We start from the raw sequence: 24,608 nt of genomic DNA on the forward strand, positions 1-24,608 counted from the left end.
CTGTTCTTATGTTCTTATACTGCCAGCAATTCTCCGAGATACCCAGTGCTCACGAGGAATGCCACGGTCAGTACTCCGCAATTCCCTCTTTCCCCATTTCAAGAGGAGAAGTTTGAAGAACAAGAGAGGAGGGCTGGTGAGGTTGCTACTGATCAGGCAAATGTTTCTTCATCCTCCATGGATGAAGCTGTTATGCCCCCTCCATCTACTGTGGATGACTTCAAACAGTCTCAAGACTTGATGAAGAAAGTGGCAGACACTCTTCAAATATTGCTGGAAGACGTCAGAGACACAGCATAAGTTGCTGGACATTCTTTCTACAACATCTTTGGCCATGTGGTTCTCCACATAAATGAGGCATTGTTCGAATCTGCCAAGACAATTTGGCAAACTCCTGCTACTGCTCTGCCCCATCTCCCCCTCCGACCAGAGGGCAGACAAAAAGTAATATGTTCAGATGAAGGGTTCAGAATTATTTTCCTACGCTACTCGTAACTCCTTGGTTGTGGAAGCAGCACTGTTCAAATACTACCCCTTATGATAAGGATCACAAGTGCTTAGAACATGAGAGTATCAGAGGGGTAGCAGTGTTAGTCTGGATCTGTAAAAGTTGCATCCGACGAAGTGGGTATTCACCCACGAAAGCTCATGCTCCAATACATCTGTTAGTCTATAAGGTGCCACAGGACTCTTTGCTGCTAGATCCTAAGAGCTATTCCTCTGTCATCCTGCAGTGCATAATTGGTAATTATCAGGTGATCTTGGAAAAATACAACTATCTTAATTATATGAAATTTATTTCCTTTATTGAACACCTTTCACAAGAGCAATTTCAGGCCATTATTGTGGAATGACAGCTCCTAGCCAGAACAGCTTTATGGGTCTCTGTCGACACTGACACTGCTGCACCTCCACAGCTGTAGTTTATGCATTGAGTCTCATGACTGCAGTCATCAGAATTTCTGCGTGAAGTACAAAACTCTGTAGAGGATCTCCCCTTTGATGGTCTTCAATTATTTAATGAATCCACAGGTGAGTCTGTACATTCTCTGAAGGATTCCAGGGTGACCCTTCATTCACTGGTCATATTACATCCTGCAAACAAGATTTAGTCTCAGACAGTTGAGATCCCACCCAGCTCAGTTTTCCTTAAGGCCTAGGAGCTGCCTAAAAAGAAACCCAGAAGGCAGAGGGGAAAATTGTCAACAGCTGAACTTGAATCGATGCAACTGCCATCATCTACATAGTGCTTGTTTTGATGTCTCAGTCAAGGGCCTCAAACACCTCCGTGATCTGGATTTGATGCTGAACTATCTTGCTCTTTCCTTCCTCCCCGCTTTTGGGGATTATCGCTCTCTTTTTCGCACCTCATGGGAGCAGATTACCTCCAACAGATGAGTTTTGTGGAGGTTATAACATCGGGCTACTCCATCCACTTCCATGCCATACCCCCTTGAATCCCTCTTGTCCATCCCTTTTTAGGGACCCATCTCGCAAATCTCTCCTGAGACAAGAGGTTCTCTCCCTCCTGCATAGGGGCCATGGAACCAGTTCCCACTCAGTACAGAGGAAGGGGATTCTATTCAAAGTACTTTCTGATTCCCAAAAAGAAGGGAGGGCATTTCTAGATCTCACAATACTGAATACCTTTGTCAAGATACAGAGATTAAAGATGGTAACACTTGCAGATATCACTCCGTCGTCAGTACCGTCATCATCCTCCACCTGCTGGTGCTACTGCAGGTGCCACTGTTGGCTTCCAAAACTGAAGCCACCTGGCTCTGCGAGTTTAGATGGAGTCTCTGTGTATTTGCAAATCACAGCTACTAGCATAGCAATTCACAGCATTCTTGCATCCATGCTGCCTGAGAGTGATTAAAAAATGGTGTTAGCCCACCTGGAAAGAGGGGGAAGTATGGAATGGAAGAAGCAAAAGCTTTGGAGTTTGACCCCCAAGTCCCAGAATTCCCCTGGCTTCTGCTATGCATCTCACAATGCAAGAAAAATCCCAGAATGCACACAGCTCAGCATCAAAGCAAAGGATTTTGGGATACCCTCCCACTATACTGCATGCTTAGTGCACATCCAGCTCCTGCTGTGTACACACGATTCAAATTAAAAGAGGACACAGCAACCCCATCAGCATGCTCTTAGTGTGGCTTACGTATTGCACACCAATCAGTGTGTATTCCCTCAGTGCGAACTAAGTCCCCTGTGTAGACAAGCCTTATGTGCTCTCAGTATAAAGGGAGTGTCTGTTAAAGGAAAGGTCAGCCTCAGCTGTAGGGAATTATCTCCTTCTCCTAATTGCTATAGGCAGGCTGTGTACTGAGAACTCTACACTCAGCCTGCAGTTGTTTTAACTGTAACACTTTCCATCTCTCTCTCTTTAGAGTGCTCGGTATAAATGAGTGGCAGAACACAGGATTCCAGTATGATGTTATCAGCTGCTTGAATTTGCTTGATCGCTGTGATCAGCCACTGACTGTATTAAAAGATATTAGAAGTGTATTGGAGCCAACTAGAGGCAGAGTCATTCTTGCACTAGTTTTGCCCTTTCATCCATATGTGGAAAATGGTAAGTAGACGCAGATTAAAAGATACCTGGGGAGATAGGGGAAAAGTATTTTAGGTTATAGTGTTGTGAATTAATAATGTCCAATATAATTGTATATTTATCAGACTCTTAATGTGCTGAACAATCTCTCTTTTAGAAAAAGAAATTAAAATGTAATTATTTTTTTTTCTTTTGGGTAGAGAGGCAACTTTTTTTTTTTAATTTATTTTATTTTTTAATGAACCTATACAATGTTTCAAACGTATCTGGATACAATTTCTTATTCTCTTTAATATAGAAAAGATTTTCTTCCTGTCTTAAATGTTCTATAAGATTCCAGGTAATCATAAAATACAGTTCTGCTTGTATAACTGTGTCTTTATATTATACATTGAAACAATGTAAGCAAAGTCTGTGATATACAGTATGAGGGAAAATATGGTGGGTCAATTTTCCACAACAGTGATTGTATATTATCTTGTTTCTTGTGTACCTTCTAATTATACACTTAAATTCAATTTCTCTGTTTTGCAATCACTAATCCATCCAGGACCTGCTTTCCTGCCTTTTCCTCTCTGAGTCCTGCATCATGTTTAGGTAACAATATGACAAAAAATTAATGCAACTTTCTAGCATAGCAGATAGTGGAAGAACTGAGAGGGAGAGACAAATCTGAGGAATCCACTTTTACTTTCTCATGGTTCAATCCTTTAGTATCTAGTGGAAGGAGAATTGGCTATCGGACTAATAAGCCACTAGGACTTGAAAACATGTTCTCTGCATATGGAACTTCAAGACATTTCTTGTTGGGGTAGGAATCTTCTGTATGGCACCTTGTAAACCAGAAAGAAGCTTTGCTTGTGCTGGTGACCTGTGGCACACCAAACATTTTGTTTCAGACAGATCCATTTCCCTTGCTTTGTTGTTGCTTCTTTTTTCTAACCTCAGATCAGATCACAGTGCTTTCCCTGATGATCTTGTGTGGCCTGCAGGGTGGTGTGTCATGATAGCTTTGGTAAGCCCTTATCAGTGAAGGCTGCTCCAGTTATGCAGTGTCTATCTCAGGGGTTCCCAAACTTGGTTCATGGCTTGTTCAGGGTAAGCCCCTGGTGGGCTGCGAGATGCTTTGTTTACCTGAGCGTCCGCAGGTATGGCTGCTTGCAGCTCCCAGTGGCTGCGTGGTTCGCTGTTCCTGGCCAGTGGAAGCTGCGGCCCACCACTTCCCGCAGCTCCCATTGGCCAGGAATGGCGAACCGCGCAGCCACTGGGAGCTGCAAGTGGCCGTACCTGTGGATGTTCGGGTAAACAAAGCGTCTCACGGCCTGCCAGGGGCTTACCCTGAACAAGCCGCGATCTAAGTTTGGGAACCCTGGTCTATCTTGAAACAGATTCAGCATGTTAGTTTACCCAATGCTATAGACTGGCTATCAGCAGCACTTTTGTATTCCAGTTTTGTCTATCTGAAAGTGGATATCTCCATTGGTGTATATGTACATCTGGATACTTTTAAAAAAGTAATTATCTGTCTCTTAAGTTTTGAGCGTGCCTGGTTCTCAGTGTATTTTAATTGTATTAAAAGCAATTTTTGATTAGACATTGACCAACAGCAAATAAGAAAAGAGCACTTTTTTTGCTTGGGGGAATGGAGATGCTAATAGTGAAGCAGCCATTGCATTTGGTTAATTTTGACCTTTAAGTTCTAAAAGTTTAATGTGGTACCTTCAAATTATGCAAACTGCTGGGACAAAACCTGTTCCAAGTTGTTACAAACTTCTAACAAGAAATGCCTTCTATCTTTTCAGCAATTAAATAATCACAAACCTCTTAGTAAATCCAGATGAAAGAAGAACCTCTTATGTATGTGGTTTCAGATAATCAAATCAGGCAAGCACCAAGCAAGACCACTAGATTTCTTAGGACTTTTGCAGAGTAGACAAAGAACAATGACTTTAATGTAAAGCTGATCTTTAAAATAGAATTGGACTTAAATTTCAATGTAACTGTCTATTTTAAGAGGCAAACTAACCATAAACTATATAATCACTTAAATGTCAACCCAATCCCCTGTCCCATTCTGGCCCGGTCAATATTTTGAATCATGTCATTGTACATATTTAGTTGAGTTAAAATGTCAAACACAGAATAAGAATCTGACTTCCTTAATTGATCTGATTAACTTCATTTCAAATAACATTATTGTACTGTTTGATTCACTCAGATGTCTATGGTTCTGTTTAAAGAGAGATGCCATTATGACAGTCTGGGGTCACCACTATATGTAGTGGTGGTTCCCCACATTCCAAAGATTTTTTTTTTCATTCCATTTTGTAAATCTGGCTGTCCAGAACTCTGGACCCGTACACAACTTTTTATAGAAAAATTTAAATCAATATCAACAGAAGATATTCCACTAAAACTCTTCCCGTTGAACAGTCTAACCCAGAGGTAGGCAACCTATGGCACGTGTGCCGAAGGCGGCACACGAGCTGATTTTCAGTGGCACTCACACTGCGTGGGTCCTGGCCACTGGTCTGGGGGGCTCTGCATTTTAATTTAATTTTAAATGAAGCTTCATAAACATTTTAAAAACCTTATTTACTTTACATACAACAATTGTTTAGTTAGATATTCTAGACTTATAGAAAGAGACCTTCTAAAAATGTTTAAATGTATTACCGGCACACGAAACCTTAAATTAGAGTGAATAAGTGAAGGCTCTGCACACCACTTCTGAAAGGTTGCCGACCCCTGGTCTAACCTACTCTCCAGGGAAAACTGACATTGTGTATCCCATGCAAAAAGCTCTGTGTCAGACCAGGTAGTGTTCTAAATTTTGTAGTTAAGATATCAGTTTTTTATTATTTTACAAGATAGGTAAAAAGAAGCAAAGAATGGATTCACTATATGTACATTGTAAACAAGAACAAATACTTGGAACACGTGGAAGATCCTAGAAAGCATGTATTTCAATTACTGTACTGAAGAGTTTTAAACCTCCTTTAGAAAAGTCTTTTATTATTTTACAGATATGAGCTCTGATTCAGAGGGGCAGTGTGTAAGCACAGGGATCAGCCTGTCTGTGGATCCAATTGCAGGATTAGAGCCTGAAAATAGAACAATTTAACTATACTGTTAATGATAATTATACTCTGCTTGACACTGCCTCTGTTTCCTTGCTCTTAATTTCTTTAAATGACTGATACAAATGTTCTTGTAAAACTTTGAGAAACAAAAGAAAAGTTACTTTCCTCTTTCAACTGTTTCTGGAATTACAATGACATCTAGAGTCCAAAGTAGCTTATTCACAAGTTATTACTAAAGAGTTTGAGAACTACACCTTTTGTTTTTATTTTCCAACGTACAGTAAGACCTCACTAATTCACCCTAACACAATGTTATTGTGGAGTTCCAAATGTTCTGAATTGGCAAGCAGAAATCTTACTAATAAGTTAACCATACTGCATTACAAAACATACTCTGTCCATTTGTACTTTAATATTTATATTTATACTGTACTAGTAGGTATTCTGTAATAAGTGTTTAATATAAAGAAAGCAGCAAAGAGTCCTGTGGCACCTTACAGACTAACAGATGTATTGGAGCATGAGCTTTTGTGGGCTCATGATCCAATACGTCTTTTAGTCTATAAGGTGCCACAGGACTCTTAGTCTGGATCTGTAAAAGCAGCAAACACGGCTACCCCTCGGAGATAATATAAAGAAATGCTTTATAATCTAATTTAATCTGTGAAACTCACTGCTATGTGATATCATTGAGGCAAAAAGCTTAGGGTTTAAAAAAGGATTTGATATTTATACAAATAAGAATAACTATAGGTACTAGAATAAAAATGTATAAGATAACATGTTTGAAGAGAGAAGCAGCTAGCCATTAATTGCTTGAGATTAGGAAGGAAGTTTATTAGACATGTTGTTCTATATTTGTCCATTATGTAATGTGGATTTTTGTGCATTTTTATACTTTCCTCTGAAATATTTAGTACTTGCCTATGTAGGCAACACTGGACTAGATAGATCTCTGCTTTGCTCCAGTCTGGCAGTTCCAGTGTTCTTAAATTGCAAGACGGTAGGTGATGCCTCACTGCTGGACACAACTAACTCTTTGCGGAGAGGATAGGTGAGACCAGCAGGTATCTTGTAAGACTCTTGAGGTGCGCAGATTAACTAAGTGAGAACTGGTGAAGTTTGACTGTAGCCCAGCAGTCTCAGTTGTGCCCAGCTCTGTGCAGATGCACAAAGGGAAGGAGGAGAGGGTTTATGGAACCCCCTCCATGCCCGTGTAGAGACTGGGTGTCGTTCTAATGGGGAACGAGGCACTGCTTCTGGCTAGCACTTGAGGATATTGTCTGCATAACACACATAAATATAAACATTGAAAGAAGAGCAGTCCTTGGATTGACATGTAGACTAAGCTACCTTCCTAACCCATGATATGGTCCCTCTGGATTAGCTTTGACATTACATTAGTGTGTATGCTTTTATATTGCCTATTTTTTGTACCTGTTCTGTGTACAGCCAGGCAGATTCTGCTCTTACTCTGGTGTAAATCCTGAGTTACTATTGACATCAGTGGTAGTTATAGCTGATTTACACCAATGTAAGTAACTGAGAATAGAATTTGACCTCAAGGCATCATTTTCTTTATCTGCCTATCACAAACCTTTCTTTAGCATTAAATTCACAAAAGAAATTAAAAAAATACTGTATATGTAGAACTAACCCTAAATATGAAAATTTCCATGAAGTATTAGTAGCTCTTCAATGGAAAATAAAGTCCTTTTCCAATATTTTTATTTTTCAGAGGGAGAGGGTTTGGTAATGTTAATATTCACACTTTAGCTGGAATACTGTCATTTGTGTTTGATAATCTATTTGCAAAACACTTTTAAAAAAAGCATTGCTCAATGAGGATTCATCTTGTTTAGCAAGGTAAGACTCTTTCAGAAAATTAATTTTTGAAGTCTCAGACATGTTCAGTTGTATTTCACATAAAGGATCTTGAGTATGTGGTGTACTTCGAATTTTATCATCTGTTTTGATAGATGGTGTCATCTGGTTCCAAACACTCCTGCAAAAAAAACCCCCAAAAACAAAAAAAAAAATTGTAAAAGGCTACAATGTTTGTGTAATAGGTTGCTTTGTAAAAAGATTTCCTCAGTGGGGCAAACTTCCTTTCCTTTGCTACTGCTGAAGAATACTTCTCCCTTCCTTCTGTCTGTTATCCAGATGCCTTCATACCTGTGGCATCTGCAGGATTCTTAACCTTTTTCATTCACCGTTGACTACGCTGAATAAGGGAGCACAGAGAGCCAGCAGGACAGTCATGTTTACATTATGTCTATATCCACATCTGCCACGTCCTGGATTACATCAGTAGGGGTTTGATGGCTTTATGGAGGGCAGTTATAGAGGAAAACTGTCGGGGTATGAACATTAAAATACAGGTTTTATGAGAGGGCAAGTGTTTGACCTGTCAGTGATGAATGTCTATTTCATTTTTGTATTTCATCTGGGAAGTATATGTTCTGCTCTATGATTAGAATAAGAAAGGAGCTGTATTGCTTGTGCGGTGTGGATTCAAGAATAGTTTTCTTAACTTAAAAGTGTGTGTGTGTGTGTGTGTTTCTACAATAGTTCTCCTGTAACTTACATGGCATATGCAAAATACACTATGGTTTGGTTAAAAATATTTGTTATAAGTTTGGGAGGATGAAATAACTTTCATTCTTTTATACTGTACCATGAAGTATTCTGTATATGCTGCGTATATTACAATAATTGTTTTAGGAATGTTTAAGTTTTTAAAAAACTTTATTGAACTATTTTTTGTAACTCTCTCCACTTGTAAAGCCATGTGCCTTCATTACCATGGGTCCAACTATCCACTGCTCAGAGGGGGAGAGAAATTAAAATGAATGATATGCCTCCAAAAGTGAACTGCAGTGCTTTTCTATACCTAAAATATGTCATGGCTTTAAAGCAGAGGTGGGCAAACTACGGCCTGTGGGCCACATCCGGCCCGCGGGACCGTCCTGCCCGGCCCCCGAGCTCATGGCCCAGGAGGCTCGCCCCCAGCCCCTCCCCTGCTGTTCCCCCTCCCCCGCAGCCTCAGCTCGGTCACTCTGCTGCCAGCACAACGCTCTGGGTGGTGGGGCTGTGAGCTCCCGGGGCAGCGCAGCTGCAGAGCCTGGCTTGACCCAGTCTCTGTGCTGTGTGGTGGCGGCGGTGGTGTGGCCTGGCTCCAGCCGGGTGGCGTGGCTGTAGCGCCACCAGCCGCCAGTGCTCCAGGCAGTGCAGTAAGGGGGCAGGGAGCGGGGGGGTTGGATAGAGGGCAGGGGAATTTGGGTTGGTGGTCAGGAGGCGGAGGTGTGGATAGGGGTTAGGGCAATTGGGGGGGAACAGGGGGTTGAATGGGGATAGGGGTCTGGGGGGGCAGTCAGGAAGGAGGGGGGTTGGATGGGGCGGCAGGGGCAGGGGTTCCGGGGGCAGTCAGGAATGAGAGGCAGGGTTCGATGGGGTGGAAAGGGTCCGGGGTGGTCAGGGGACAGGGAGCGGGAGGGTGTGGATGGGGGGCCATCAGGGAATGGGGGGGTTGGATGGGGTGGGAGTCATGGGGGGCAGATAGCTGGTGGGGGCCGGGCCATGACCCCCTCCCCTAACCATCCCTCCATACAATTTACGAAACCCGATGGGGTCCTCAGCCCAAGAAGTTTGCCTGCCCCTGTTTTAAAGTCTGGCATCTCAGGCCTTCTCAGACATAAAATTAGTTCAAAATCCCTTTGGAAAAAGGGGCATCTCCACTCCCCAACAGTATGTAGACCCCAGTTTAAGCCTGATGGGATGCACAGTATTGGACTTCTGAAATTTTTGGCATTGTAAAAATAGAAAAACCATTGCTGGTTCAGGACTGAATCTTGCCAATCCTGGCGCTCACAGTGAAGAAGTCCAGTTCTGTAGAAAATGTAATATAGTTTTGAAATTTGCTTCTCCCTTTTTCCACATACAATGAACTACAATAAATAGCTACAAGATTTTGGAAACCCCCTTTTCATGTTACTTGTTACTCACAGGCTGATGATGGTCTTGAGCATATCTCTTCTTGTACAGTTCTTGTACAATTGCTCGACAAACTGTTCGCCCACTCGTGTTTTTCTGCAGATAAAATTATTGTTAACCACATTTTAATATTAGAGACAGATTTGGAAAAATGCATTTGCCTCTATATTATATCTTTGATTTTTTTTTTTAACTTTTTAAAATTTAATAAAGATGTCACCACAACTTCAAAACAGTAAGTTTCGCAGCCAAAAGGGTCCCTGGCTGTAGAACAGTAATGATTTCTTACTGTCAAGTTAAATTCCTCCTTTAACTTCTGGAATTTTTTTTTTCAAGAGGGTGTTGCAGTTCTAAACAGGATTTAAGTATGGTGGAACCCATCTAAAGCCAAAACCACCATCCAAGGGACCAGGAAAAAATCAGTTGCATGATAGAGGTTGGCTTTTTACCTATAGTTCAAACATGGTTTACTTGTAATCTTGGTGTTACTGAAAAGTCATCACTTAAGACAGGAAGTTGCCTATTGGAGGTGGCCTTTAGCATAGCTCTCACTGTCCAATTAGCCAAAAAAGACTGATAAACAGAAACTTTAAAGCTTGGGGCACAGGTCACTTGCTAGATTATCTGGGCATATCTCACTTAATCAATTCCCTGCCGTTACAGGGGGCACCTTGGTCTCTCTTGTTTTTCTGCCTGTGGCACACAACAGTCTAGTCTCCTGAAATATGTAATACTTTGATATAATTCTAGTTGTTGGGGTTGATGTGGGAGTGGCTAGGTGGTGTTGGTGGCCTCTGATGTATCCCTTCTTGTCTTTAAACTCTGACTCTAAATTCAGCAAATAGTTTTCTATAAATCTTCGGCGCTGGAGCCCTTAGTCACTTACATCTACCGTTTGAGTTCTGTATACTTCCAGCCCCTGTAACCCTTTTGTCTGAGACTTCAGTTAGACAATTTAATGTCCACAGATGTGTTCAAGGTTATATTTTAAAAAACAAAAAAAATCTATGAATCAGACACCCAAGACAAGTTAAGTGAATATTAACATACATGGTGCTCTCCTTTCCCGTCTCCTTTCCTGGTTTTCTTTACCAGTTTGGATTTTGACTGCAAAACAAAAGTCAACTTTACATACATAGCTCTCCATGCCAAATAATAACTGAAGAAGTACTGTAGCAAAATGTATTGCCTGCTCATACAGGGTTCCAAATATTGATGATTATTCTAAAAACAAAAACACAACCAACCACCACACTTACTTAATAAAGACCAATGTCTGTGTCTTCAGTATCTGGGTGCATTTTAAACATGCACACCTCCTCTCTCTGGTTCTGGGGGAGCTTTTCCAAGTTTAAGATGCCCTGTAACCCTTCTCCAACTCCCTTTTCCATGCATCCTACAATATTTTGAATAGGACTTCACTATGTAAGTAAGAGTATTGCTTGAAATAATTTAATTGCACTTGCATTTAGTGTTATATAAATTTCATTATTAGTTTACCAATGGAAATTAAGCCATGGAGCTTGCAACCTGTGTATTTGGTAGTAATGCTCTTTATTTGATAACTATTTTTCTTTCAAAATATTTTAATCTTATCATACTTTTTTGTATTTTTGATAGTCTCAGTCTCGTTTACAAAGTGACTTCTGGCAATATATACCAAAGTTGCTGTAATTTGTTCTAAAGATAGTTTTGTTTCTGCTGCTTTTTCTTGAAACTCTCTTTATTTAAAAAACAAACAACCAAACAAACAAAAATCAGTAACTGATGTGTGTGAGATGTAATCAGTATCTAATCTGAATCTGTGTGTGAGAGTTTGCAGATGCATATGAGATGTAATCATCAACCACACCTCTGTAAAACTCGTTTGCCATCTGTGATGCAAAAGTAATTAAAATCCATGATGACCCTTGGATCCTGATGAAAACGTTAAAGCTATTGAGACGTCAGGATGAAAACAACCAAATAAGAAAAGTCAAAATTAAACCCACCTTGTAGAATATAAAGATTGCAAATATGGTAGTGCTGTATAGAAACAGCAAAGACGAGAGGACTATCATGGTGATGTATTCTTCAGTGCTGTACTTCTCAGACCCTTTAGTCATAATAAAAAATGTTAGAATAATGGGAACCTCTTCTATTTGGATCATATTCTCAGTAAGAATAATATTTGTATTATAACCACTCTCATCTGAGAAACTCAGTGCTGCGCACACACACATTCATTCATTTGTCGTTCCTGGTGTTAATTTCCATCTTGGTTCTTGACTGTAGGAGACCTCTTTTCTCCCCGTGAGTTGGGACACTTGATAAGGGTCACTAGATTCAAACAGCTAGGGACTGGAGAGCCCTTGATTTGGGATTTTGTTTTCTTCCCACCATAGCCCTCTGCTGGTCTAAAATCTAACTTTTAAGGAACAAGTCTGAAGAAGGCTCATGTGTTTACTCAGACTTTAGCAGGATGAGTGGTGGGATGACTGTAGGGAGAATGTGGAACTCGGTTGGGGGAGAAGAGAGTCCATTCGTTAGGGTTTTTTTTAAACTTTTGTACATATGTCTAGAGCTTGTTATTTGAAGCACATGTAACCAAAAATTTAGTTAGTTAAGCCTCCTCATCCCTGTGAATATCTTAATCCCTGTTACATAGGTGGAAATACTAAGACACCAAAGTGAAATGATTTTCCCAAGTTCATACAATGAATCAGTGGCAGAGAATCAGCCCAGAGTCCCAGGATCCTGCTCTGTCTGCTAGACACAGTTCCTCCTGACTATGGCAGTTTCTCAACAGAAGCTATTTACTTGTTTTACTCCATGAAGCTTGACATGGAGTATTTGTATGTTCAGTTTTGACAGTTAAAAAGGAAAAGACAGCATCCAATCTCCTGGATTACTATAGAACATCTCTGAAGGGTCACTTACATCATATGTACAGCATCTGGTTAGTATATCATACAAAGATGCTGATTTTTAGCTTTGTTAACAGAGTATCTCCCTAGTTGATCTTCATTCTGCACCTGGAACTCCTGTTGATGTCAGTTTGGGTATGTCTGTGAAAGTCAGAGTATGACATGGGTCTTATTTGCTGTTCAAATTGATACTAAACCAACAAGGTTTCAAGTAAACTCTTAATGTACCATATTTTGCAAGTGTAAATAATTAGAGATATTTAGAAAAGAACATAATGTATTTTTTTTATGATTGTTCTTAGGAAGCAGTGACTGACCTCTTTTTATCAATATCGTTCCTCCCCCGGTTTGCTTAGATGTGTGTGAATTTGAATTTGAAAATGCTATTCCACAGATATAAATGGCACTGTCGTTTACAGTCAGTTTGTTGATTTGAAGTAAAGCACTATTATCGGACAGTGATCCAATCGCTTCAAACTTCTCTTTGTATTCAGGTGTACACAAAGCCTCATGTGTAAAATCACGATAGCGAAACCATAGCATTTGAGGGGAGCCGTTACATCCAGAAGCAGAGAAACTGCATGTTATGTTCACAGTGTTGACACTGTAGTCTACTTCCTTAAATGGGTGTTGGCTTATGGTAACTTTGCAGGTGTCTACTGCATGACCTGTTGAGAAAAAACACATAGTTGAATGAGAGAGGACTTAAGAGTAAGGGATGTTGCAAATTAGATACGTTACCTTGAATTTACAAAGGCGGGGAAGCAGTGATATTTCAACCATGGGACCTCTTTTGGTTGTTTTCATTATGTTTCTTCTTAGATGGTCCCAAGATTGCCTCATGGTCCAAATACCATTTTGTACTTTATTTAATATTTTTCATTTACATAGGTAAATATGAATGTGATTACTGATCACAGGTTTCACAGGTCAGCAGTGCTACTTGCTGGTACTGACATTTAAAAATTAAGCAATATACAGAAAAAGGAAGGCAAGGGAAGATTAACCAGGAAAGAGAACTTCAATTAAGGAACTGAATCACCAGCAACTCACAAGTTTTGTTTACTATTACTGTTATGACAAATGTATTTTTTTTACCAGGACCTTACAGAAACAAATAACTTTAAAAAACTTAAATATGCCAAAATAATGGTTAAGTACCTAAAATTTAGATAATTGGAATGGAGACTCTAAAAATGAAAGAAATTGCTAAACCAACACTTTTTTTTAACTTTCTAGAAAGTGTTTAGCAAACAAATCATATAAAAAAAAAATGAAGTGGATGCCTATTTCTTTGATCAAATCTGAGATTATTACAAATGATGTATTGTATGTAATCAACGCAGTAAAAATGTAAAGTTAGGATAGCACAGAATGTTACTACTTAATATTGTCTGGATTAGGGCGACCAGATGTCCTATTTTTGTAGCGACAGTCCTGCTATTTGGAGCTTTTTCTTATCTAGGCTCCTATGACCCCCAACCCTCTGTCCTGATTTTTCACACTGGCTATCTGGTCAACTTAGTCTGGATACTTGTGTGACTCTTCATCTTTGTACTGTCTGAGCTCTTGGTGGACCAAACGCAGGTAGATTGAGTGCATGGAGGTGCCACAGGAACAGAGAGAAGGCATTCTCTCTTTTCTGTGCCACAAAGCAGCAGCAGATCCATCCCGTGGTCACTACTGCTTCCTTGAGGCTGCAGTAGCCCTAGCAGCTGCTGCACTCCCACTCTGAGAAAGGTATTGATTAGCCACTTTGGGGATGTACTGTACCAGCCAATCTCTCTGTCTCTGCCCTGAGCCCACTGTTCAGTGGGTTGGAGGGTGCCCCTCTGGAGCAGAACTCTGTGACATGCAGTTAATGCAGACACCATGTGCTGGATTCCCAAAAAACCTCCTCCTACCAACCCCGTAGAGCAGAACTGCAGCCATTTTGCTGCATCTGGGGTCTGCTATGCAAGAGGGAGAGGATTTGGTCTGATGGCCACAGGTTATGAGGGCATTTTGTATAATCCTTTGGAAGAACAATCTTTCATTAATATTCATTTGATTAGGAAACTTTATGAAGACAGCAGAAATTAGCTAACTCCAAAGCAGAATTTTTTCCTGCCCCTCTTACCATTTTACAGACTTGTTCCAAATGAGAGCACTGCATTTTCAATCTTATTTGTAAGAAATACATATGAATCTTTTAAAGTAGGTGAAAAAGACAGTAAGTTGGAAAAAAAAAAGTCTTACCAACATAGTATAGAATCCAGTTGAATTCCAACAGTAGCACGACTTTGCATTTATTGAAAGGTGCCATTTCTTTGTGTGTTTGTCCAGAAATGTTTCTGTTAAAAAAAAGAGGAAGTTAATTGGGAAACTTTAGGAGTTACACAATGTCCTGAATTTCATGCTCAGACCCTTCCTACTTGCATATATTTACAGGAATTAAACATTGTGTTCAGTAAATTTGTTAAAGATACAATATGTATTTAAAATATAATCAATTACATTTTTCAGTTGGGATTGGTGAAAATCTTTTGAAAGCGAGTGGTTTTTGTTTTTTCAATTTTAAAACTACTATTTTGCTCAAATGCTTCTGATGATTTCATTGGCTATAACAAATGACAACATATTTTTCCATTATATAAAGTTTTATACAAAACTCCATTTCCTCTTTGGAAGGACCCTAACCTAATAATCCTTCTCTTCTCACTTACCATAATGGCCCTTGAATTAACAGATGTTCTGTAGATGCTGTTCCACAGGACCCACTTAAGATTTCTTTCCTAGTTTGGTGTGGAGTCTCTTGAGGTGGATTTTTTTGGGGAGAGGCTAGAGGATTGATTTTGTTTTTTAGCTAGTAGTATGACCATAGTATTCCTGAAGAATTCATAACAAATTATGGTTAACGTCTGTCTTTATTTATTATAACTAATTGAAGCCAGTTCCAGCAAGGAAGTATGACAGAAAAGTATGAGAAGGCATTTTAATGTTGGCCAAGATTTTAGTTTCTCAAACTACATCTGCCAAATCTTAGTTTCACTAGATGATCTTACTGTTCGGAGTCAAATAGTTTTGTCTGAGTGGGCCTGCATGTAGAACTATTAGTAGAGGATTTAACAAAATCTGAGCTTTCTTTAAGAGACTGTCATACATTGAAAAGGGACCTTTTTAAATTTAAATACAATTGTTTTGTTTTCTCAGTAGGTGGCAAGTGGGAAAAACCCTCAGAAGTTTTGGAAATCAAGGGGCAGACTTGGGAAGAACAGGTGAATAGCCTGCCAGAAGTTTTCAGAAAAGCTGGTTTTGCCATAGAGGCTTTCACCAGACTGCCATACTTATGTGAAGGTGATATGTATAATGACTACTATGTATTAGATGATGCTGTCTTCGTCCTCAAGCCGGTGTAAGCGTATACGAAATAGAAGTCTCCAGAATCAAACCCAAGAAGCAACCTCTGATAGAGGTGTCTGATTTATGATTACTTAATGGGAGGGAATTTTGGGATTGTCATTCTAAATAAATATCATGTAAGAATTTTAAAGGCCAAAATACTAATGTATTTCTTTGTAGTATCTTTAAAAAGGACAGTTTTTTTAAAACAGACTCTTCAGTTGAGAATTTTTACCAACTCTTAGCCCAACAATGCAGTCTGCATTCCAACATTAATGGAAGATATTTTTTATACTTAACTGCAGTAGGGATCATAACCAGACAAAAAATAGTTATGATGATACATGAACGGATACACAGTATGGATTGTTCTTTAAGAAATCAAGTGAAAGCTGGCAATAAAGCTGGCAATAAAGCTGGCGATTCAGTTCAGAACATTGAATATAAAGAGTTGGAATGGATATTGTTCCATGTTAAGAAGTTATTTTATCTCTGACTGTCATTCTTCAGCACATCTTTTTAATCATGCTAATAAACTTTTTTTGAGATGACCTTTGCATTAATTTTTGTGTTAATTTATGTTAACATAGCCATGCTTGTCTGCACCAACTGTTACGTATATAGATAAAAGAACCTTGTAGCAGTACAACTGACTTCATTTAACAGGATTTAACTATTGTGTAGAAGACTAATGTAATCAAATTTTAAAAAATCATTTTTGGAGGGGTTCTTCCATGTTCCTCTCAGTCTCATAAATTCTCCTTGTTTTTGCACACATCAATTTCCAACTAAGGAGAGTTAGTCAGGACTTATGGAAGCTGTTCCTTAAACTGATGGATAGGGTCAAGTTGATACATGAGACTTCCACAGGTTGAGCAAATTTTCTCCAAAGGATTCCAACTCAAGAACTAAGGTGGGAATTTTCACTTGAGATCCTCCATCACCACTGCCATACACACACACACTTGTGCTAGGATAATTACCTTCCTTGCAACATTGTTATGGTGTCTGTTTGTTTGGAGTCTTTCACATGCCTGATCAAACCATTTAGTTTAAGTTAAACAGTTTAATCTTCCCCTTCCAGGGAGTTTCACTGAAGTTTTAATTTAATCTGCCCAAGAAGGGCTCAGCTCTATTTTTTTTTAACATAGAAGCTCTTCCCAGTAGCTTTGACATGGAGGCTGCATACATTGGAAGAGTCTCTGAACTGGATTGTTTCATGTAGACATAGCTTCTTAATGAGGGAGGTGCAGATATCCAGCCATCCTGGCAAGAGCTCTGGAAAGCACTGTACCTGCAGTAGCCACAATGCTTCCTGGAGTTTAAGAAGCACTGGAGGGGCATAGCTACTGTGGCACCCCAGATGAAGGTGTAGTACCCACTGTCCCTGGCTGCCTCTGCTGACCAGGGGAGGGATAGCTCAGTGGTTTGAGCATTGGCCTGCTAAACCCAGAGTTGTGAGTTCAATCCTTGAGGGGGCCATCTAGGGCAAAAATTGGTCCTGCTAGTGAAGGCAGGGGGCTGGACTCAATGACCTTTCAAGGTCCCTTCCAGTTCTAGGAGATTGGTATATCTCCAATTATTATTTATTTATTTTTATTATGGGACCATGGCTCTTCACCCTATCCCCAATGGAGAAGATAGTGACACCAGCCTTATAAAGTCTTTCCACTTCAAAGCTGAGATGATCAATACTACCTAGGGATTTTCATTCATAGAAATTGGGTGTCTAAATTTTCCAAGTAGCTCACAAAATCTCACTGTAAGGATACAAGGACTAACACTGACCCCATCACTGACACTGCAGACACTAGAGGCGGCTCCTTGCAGCCAGACAGAGTCTGGATACAGTCTTGTCCTGTGTCACTACTGGATCTAATGCAGGCCACAGTTTGAAGATGCTTATTTTGCCAGCTTCCTCTTTGCTCTCAAGCATTGTGTGTTTTGTATTTCTACAGTTCAGGTTGATTTTACATTAACTCTTTATTTATAAATAAGTTTAATTACTTTAGCAGTAAAAAGATTTCGAAGTTCCAAGCCATTAGAACTGACTCACTGAACATCTGCCATCTCAGGTTTCACACCCTGCCTGGGGAAAGCTGAAATAAAAACAAAGCTGTTTTAATTGATTTAAGACCAGTTTTTTTAAGGAAGTTAGATGCCTAAAGTTGCAGAATTTTGGCACATAAATCCCACAGGTTCCATCTGCATCTTTAGGTGCCTAAACACCTTTTAAAATCTGGCCCTAGAGACTGGTTCCTGATGGCCACAGATCATCTTAACTGCACAAGGCAACATCTCACCTACAGCAGAACCTCTTTTATCCAAACCTCTGATTTGAAAGCCCCCATTTGCTGAAACTGGGTTATGTTGCCCTGATATCATTTGTGGGACAGAATAGTTTTGATAATGGACTATATAGATTGTACTCGTTCATTAATATTCCTAATCATCTGGAATCTGATTGACATATGGAAGATTATATATTGAGTTGTGTGCCTGTGTAACATTAGCTAAATGCTAATTTTAATAAACCCGATACAATTACACATTTTAGGGGTATTGTATCAGAAGGAAACCTCTGTTTCTAAGGTACATGGGACTTCTGGCTCTGATTGGTAGCTGCACTGGAATATAGTAATCCAGATCTCTGTTTTTCAGAGCCATGTTTTCGTTGCTGGTAGAGACCAGAACTGCCACATCAGAATGCCTCAGAGGAGGATTATCTGAGCTTTGTTTTAAATGCTATTTGTTGAGTAGAGGGTTTTTTTTTCAAATTTAGAAAAATTTCAGTTTAAAGTATATTGTGTGCTATGAAAAGAGCTAGTGGAGGATTATATACCGGTAGTTCAGAGGCTTGATAATGAGGCAGCAGCCTTTCACCTCCTAGGTCACTGATTTAATTGTTATAGAACTATAGTGATCTTAATTCTTGAACATCTGATTTTGAGAGTAGCATTGGTGAAAAATGTGACCTCTCAAATAAGGCAATTAAACGTCCCATCTCACTAACTTGGCACAATTCTTGACTGTAATAAAAGGTGAACAAAAAGGCTAGACACCTACTAAGCCAAGTTCAGGCATTTAGGATTTTGTATTTAATTGAAGCGATTAGCAGCTTCCCCAACACCAAATACAGAGACAGCAGCTGCATGTCTTTTGCCTGCAAATGGTGTGTCTAACTCTTGGGAGAGAACACAGAACTCAAAACTCCGGTATTAGCAAGTAAGTAAAAGAACTGGTAGAACCTCAGAGTTCTGAACACCTGGAGAATGGAGGTTGTTCCTAACTCTGAATGAAAACTTATGGTGGTTCTTTCAAAAGTTTACAAATGAACATTGACTTAATACATCTTTGAAACTTTATTATGCAGAAGAAAAATGCTGCTGCTAACCATCTTAATTTAAATGAAACAAGCACAGAAATAGTTTCCTTACCTTGTCAAATCTTTTTTTAAACTTTCCCTTTTTTAGTATTTTACCTTAATACAGTATTATTTGCTCCTCCCCACCCTTTTCTTTTGTTCTTTTCTCTGCTGCTGTCTGATTTGTACTTCCTTTCCAAATGAGATGGGTGGTTAACAGATCAGTTCCTAACTCTGGTGCTCATTACACTGAGGTTCTACTGTACTGACTCATCTAATGTTTTTTGTTGTTGTTTTAAGTCTAAACAAACTCAATTAGTGGTTGGAATCTTAAGCAGTTTCTGGACATTTCAGCCAACCTTTGTAATCTTTATGTAATTGTTCATTGCCTTCACTTTTCTACCTTCTGCCTTGGAAAGGTTTCATTATACAACCTTAATGGCTATGATTTTTTTCCCCCCATGGAATAGCAAATGTTTTGTAACAGTAATGAAGTCTTTTATAAGGCTATGTCTACACCACACAGCTTTTAGCAAAGCAGCCGCTGTTTAAATTTTGGCAGAAAAGTAGACCAGCTTTGGGGGAGAAAAGGGGGCTGTATACATTTTGGGGTGCAAATATTAGTAAAGTTAAAACTAGCAAGCTTCTTTTATGTGTATTAATGTTGTGAACATGTAGCCCTTAATGTGTAATAAACAGGTATGTTCTCCGCTTCTAAATTGCCTTGGGATCCTTTGGGACAAAAGTATCAGAGGGGTAGCCGTGTTAGTCTGGATCTGTAAAAGAAGCAACCTGTGGCACCTTTAGGCTAACAGACGTTTTGGAGCATGAGCTTTGGTGGGTGAATACCCACTTGCTCGGATGCATGCATGCATGTATTCACTCAGGAAAGCTCATGCTCCAAGACGTCTGTTAGTCTATAAGGTGCCACAGGACTCTTTGCTTCTTTTTGGGACAAAAGGCACCGTATAATAGATTATCATTCTCTCTCTTTAGTGTGGGTTCGTGTTCAAATAAGGATTTTTACTGAATGGTTTTGAGAGCAAATGAAACGGTGTCAGGACAAGAAAAAGCTGTGCCTGGGCAGAGTCTGTTACGCGCTCAGGGGCTATGTTCTCGCGCAATTCTCTGCACTTGGGCCCCAGTCCTGCAAAGATTTAGACTGGACTTTACACACGGTCTCCCCCGGCCGGCGACGAAGCTCCGGCCCCGCTTTGCATCCCAGGAACTGGCGCTGCTGCTGGCGCGTAGCCCGAGGTGCCCCGCTCCGGCGGACACGGTGAGCCGGCGGGCAGGGCTCGGCCCGCAGCAGCTCCCCGGAGAGCCCCGGCGCCAGCCCCCCGCCCGCCAGGCTGCAGCAGAGCGCCCGGACTCCCTCCATCTCCGGCAGGCCGCCTCCTCCCGGCCCTCCTGGGGCGAGCCCCGCGGGCCAGGCCCTCCCCGGGGGAGCCTCCCCGACGAGGCGCGAAGGGAAGGAGCTGCCCGCGGCACAAGCAGGCTGCACGGGGAGCCCCTGTGAGAGACCCACCCAGCAGCGCCAACCCCCCGCTCCTCGCCCCTCCTCCGCCGTCCCGCCCTCTCCCCACGCCCCTTTCCTAGGCGCCCCCCGCCAGAGGAGCCGGGGCTGGCACAGGAGGGCAGCCAGGACGTTGGACGTTGCTCGACGAGCCTGACACCGCGACCGGTTGTTCCTCGGCTGGCGAAGGCTGCCCGGTGCGGCTGGGGTCCTGCGCGGGGGGAGGTGGGGAAAGTTCGGAGCGACGCGTTGGGGGCTGGGGGAGACTCTTCATATGGCAGCATGCCCAGATTTGGGGCACCTGTCTCCAGGCTGGTTGTGTTCAACGGGTATTCTGCCCTCCCTAATCCTCCCCTGTCAGATAAGCGCCGTGTTTCTTCAGTTTCAGCCTTACCCTGCTGGATGGTGCTGCCATGCACTGTTTAAATCATGCCACCCTGTTCCCGGCTGGGTCCTGTAGTGATCCCTCTATATAGTAGCAGCCGCTGGTAATAGTTTGCAAAGATTGTTGAACCGTTTGGATCAGTGATTCTCAGCTGGGGTAGGTGTACCACTGGGGGCTTGCAGAGGCCTTCCGGGGGTACATCAGCACATCTAGTTATTTGCCTAGTTTTACAACAAGGTACTTAAAAAGCACTAGCAAAGTCAGTACAAACTAAAATTTCATACAGACAAATGACATGTTTATACGGCTCTATATGCTATCCACTGAAATGTAGGTGCAATATTTATATTCCAGTTGATTTATTTTATAATTATATGGTAAAAATGAGAACGTAAGCAATTTTTCAGTAATGTGCTGTGACTTGTATTTTTATGTCTGATTTTGGAAGCAAGTGGTTTTTTTAAGTGAGGTGAAACTTCGGGATAAGCAAGACAAATCAAACTCCTTAAAGGACTAGTCTGGAAAGGTTGCGAGCCACTGGTTTGGCTTATTTGGATGAAAGGTGTTATCGTTGTGTTTCTGTATCAGTAATCATGCCTGTGGGTATTGAGAATAGCTATTTGAGGTAACACTGACCTACTACAAAGCAAGCAGGCTTCAATTAGGGCACTGTTTGAGTCAAACAATACAGTGATAAAAAGTCAGGAATTTCTAAACGCTGCCATTTGGAATAAAAAAGGCAAATAAATGGCAGGTCCCTGTAACAAAATCATGAAAAGGAAACATTCTAGATCTGAAGACAAAACACATTCTGCAGCATTCTCTGCATGTCATCCCTTGGAAGGGAGGAATGGCATAGCCATAAAATTAAAAAAAAACCAACAAAAAAAAAACCCTGCTTACAATTTAAGATGAACTATTTTTGCCTGATTTTTGTTTGATAGTTTGTGTTTAGCAGAACACTACAAACTGTCATTAAATAAAGTTATTTAATGGCAGTGTTTTCTCATGCACTATTAGTTGTCCAGTTCCGTTCAGCCTCCTAAACACTTAATCACCTTATAGGTTTATTGAACATGCTTTAATTAAAACAAAATCATACACACATCAGCTCAAGTTAGTTTGAACGACTAAATCAGGATTGAGAATGATGGTGGAATGATTTGTTAACCTGTGCAGTGTAATTCTAAACCTTCCTGCAAAATTAATAGGGCAAATGCAGAAACTAACACAAGAAAGTTCATTGTCTGGGAAACTGGATATGTTTGAATGAGACAGATGTCCTGTAGAACTCGGAATGGAATAGCTGAAAGGGAGGTGCACAGAGCTTTTTAGTCTGTGCAAATGAACAGGACTAAGACGACTGGCTTCTCAAAATCAAATGCTTAAGATCTTTCATCATCCAAAAGTTTGGTTCATTGTTAATTTTATAATCAGCGTTACAGAGTTAATAAATGGAGGCATTTGTAGAAGGCAATTGGAAACTTGTTATGGTAAACAGAATAATTTAAATCTTTGCACATATACACTATGTAAATAAATGAAAATGTAGAAGAATTCAGTTTAGTAAAGAGATAAATATCTAATTTCAGAATCAGAATACCATTTGCAACAGTGAATTTAACACAGAAGATAAGACAATGCATCCAAATTCTGTTGTTATAAGAATGGACAGGGTGATTGAACATGCATGCAGCTAAAATGCCACCCTATAGCACTACCCAGAAACAAGGCAGGCAAACCCACGCAATGATCTCTCGCAAAGTTAGATGGTCCAGTGTGCATGGTCATCTGTAGTATTACTTTTAAAATAATAAAAGGATTTTATTTTAAGATTCAATATATACGAGAGGGTACCATTTAACATCTCAAACAGAGTATGTTTTGCATTAATTCTTTTCTTTTAGCTGTTGGGAAGGTCAAGTTAGTTCTTGGGCTAGGTGCCAGATTGAGAGTCCTGAGAAGAAAATCCTCTGATTCTCCAGAGAACAGGTACGACATGGGCTACGGCAGTGAAGGCTTCCCCACATTGCTCAATGAATATGTTCCTACCTTGATCTGGAGGTACTATCTGTGTAGGCGAGAGGCTAGTTCACTCACTGTTCCCTGTCAGCCCTTGGTCTTGGTGTTGAGATTGCTGATGAGGGTGCTAATTGTTGTGATGTGGATACATGTCTGTTTGGAACTGGACTAAGACCAGCAAACCAGTTTCACATAGGATGATTTGTGGGTTACTATCAGTCTTGGCTGCATTTGGAACCAGTACTATAGCAGGGAAAGACTATTTTCCATTACCTGTCCCCTGAACCATTTGGTCTTTCAATAATCTTTGTGGCATGGAGCCCCGTGCATGAGGGATAGTGTAAGCATAGCAAAGTATGTACATTTTACTCAGTATACCCCAACTGATGGTGAATAAGGGCTCCCACCCTTCTTCCCAAGGGGTCCTGGTCCATACCCAGGGCTCCACAAATCATCAGCATTATCCAGAGACTCAGAATCAATTTGTGACAGTGAAGTTGCATGTTGCCATTTGCATGGACACCATTTCCAGAAGCTTGTTACCTAACTTACCTATCAAGCAGAGCCCTGTGGTAGCTAAAATGTCCACCTAGTTATGATGCAAGCTAACCCTCCTGCTAGGAGACTGACGGCATCAGAGGTCTGAGGAAAGGGAAGCACCTGCCTCCTCATACTTGCAGCAATGGTCTCCCTCTGATCCGTGCACCGTGCCCTGCCCTGCCTGGAGCATCTCTCACTGGAATGGGATCAGCAGGTGCTGTGAAGGGCTTCCATACTGGGGGATTGTGTGAATGCCGAAGATCCTGTAGGGATATTGGAGTAACCATTGGGACAGTCCAACTTTCTAATGCTAGCAACAGGCTTATGCTCTTTTTACACACTTTTATTGCTCATATTGTTCTAGGGAAGTGTTAGAGAACTGATATTCTCATTTTTATTTGGGAGCCTAATTACATCAATATGCCTCTCTTTACTTTGACATAGCTTTAAAAAGAATAAATAAAAATATTACATAATTTCAAAGAAAGATGCATATTTCCTTTTTACTAAACTGGGTTCATCCTTTAGCTGGAATATTGTTTAGAATGTATACCACAGAGAGTAAAATTAAAAGAACTGCCTAATACAAGGGAATTAAGACTGACTGTGCACATATCAAGTTTGGGGGCTGCTATTATATTATTTTATTTTATTTATTATACTGTAGAGAAGTCTAAACTAAAATCCTTGGTCCAAACACTCCTGAATCTCAGAGAAGTTATGATTTCAATCTGAATTTTGCTTCTCAGATCCATCTTTAATGTATAGCTGAAACTTTAGGATAAATATTGTATTTTGACATTGTCTTCTATTTTCTTTTGCAATCCAAATATCTTCTGACTCTAATAAACAGTAGAAGAA

The 24,608-nt window shown here is 40.5% G+C and overlaps 2 protein-coding genes across 4 annotated transcripts in view; one reads left to right on the forward strand and one right to left on the reverse strand.

Annotated features, from left to right (window-relative positions):
- Positions 1-16,466, forward strand: part of METTL9 (methyltransferase like 9) — a 34,834-nt gene extending 18,368 nt beyond the window's left edge. For 2 of the 3 annotated variants that reach the window (XM_044980879.1, XM_044980881.1), the window contains exons 4-5: positions 2,394-2,578; positions 15,732-16,466. In XM_044980879.1, the coding sequence (XP_044836814.1) occupies positions 2,394-2,578; positions 15,732-15,937 (391 nt within the window). In that variant the 3' untranslated portion in view covers positions 15,938-16,466. The remainder of the gene's footprint in view (positions 1-2,393; positions 2,579-15,731) is intronic. The other variant, XM_044980880.1, reaches the window with a different exon arrangement.
- Positions 5,424-17,952, reverse strand: IGSF6 (immunoglobulin superfamily member 6). The gene is made up of 7 exons (XM_044980882.1): positions 17,928-17,952; positions 14,778-14,872; positions 12,857-13,207; positions 11,625-11,728; positions 10,684-10,740; positions 9,646-9,729; positions 5,424-7,645 (listed from the first exon to the last, which is right to left on the reverse strand). The coding sequence occupies exons 2-7, from the start codon at positions 14,842-14,844 to the stop codon at positions 7,604-7,606; spliced, it is 705 nt and encodes a 234-aa protein (XP_044836817.1). The 5' UTR covers positions 14,845-14,872; positions 17,928-17,952; the 3' UTR covers positions 5,424-7,603.
- Positions 17,953-24,608: the final 6,656 nt, after the last annotated feature.

The sequence above is a fragment of the Mauremys mutica genome, chromosome 11 (assembly GCF_020497125.1).
Source record: "Mauremys mutica isolate MM-2020 ecotype Southern chromosome 11, ASM2049712v1, whole genome shotgun sequence".
Classification (NCBI taxonomy): domain Eukaryota; kingdom Metazoa; phylum Chordata; order Testudines; family Geoemydidae; genus Mauremys; species Mauremys mutica.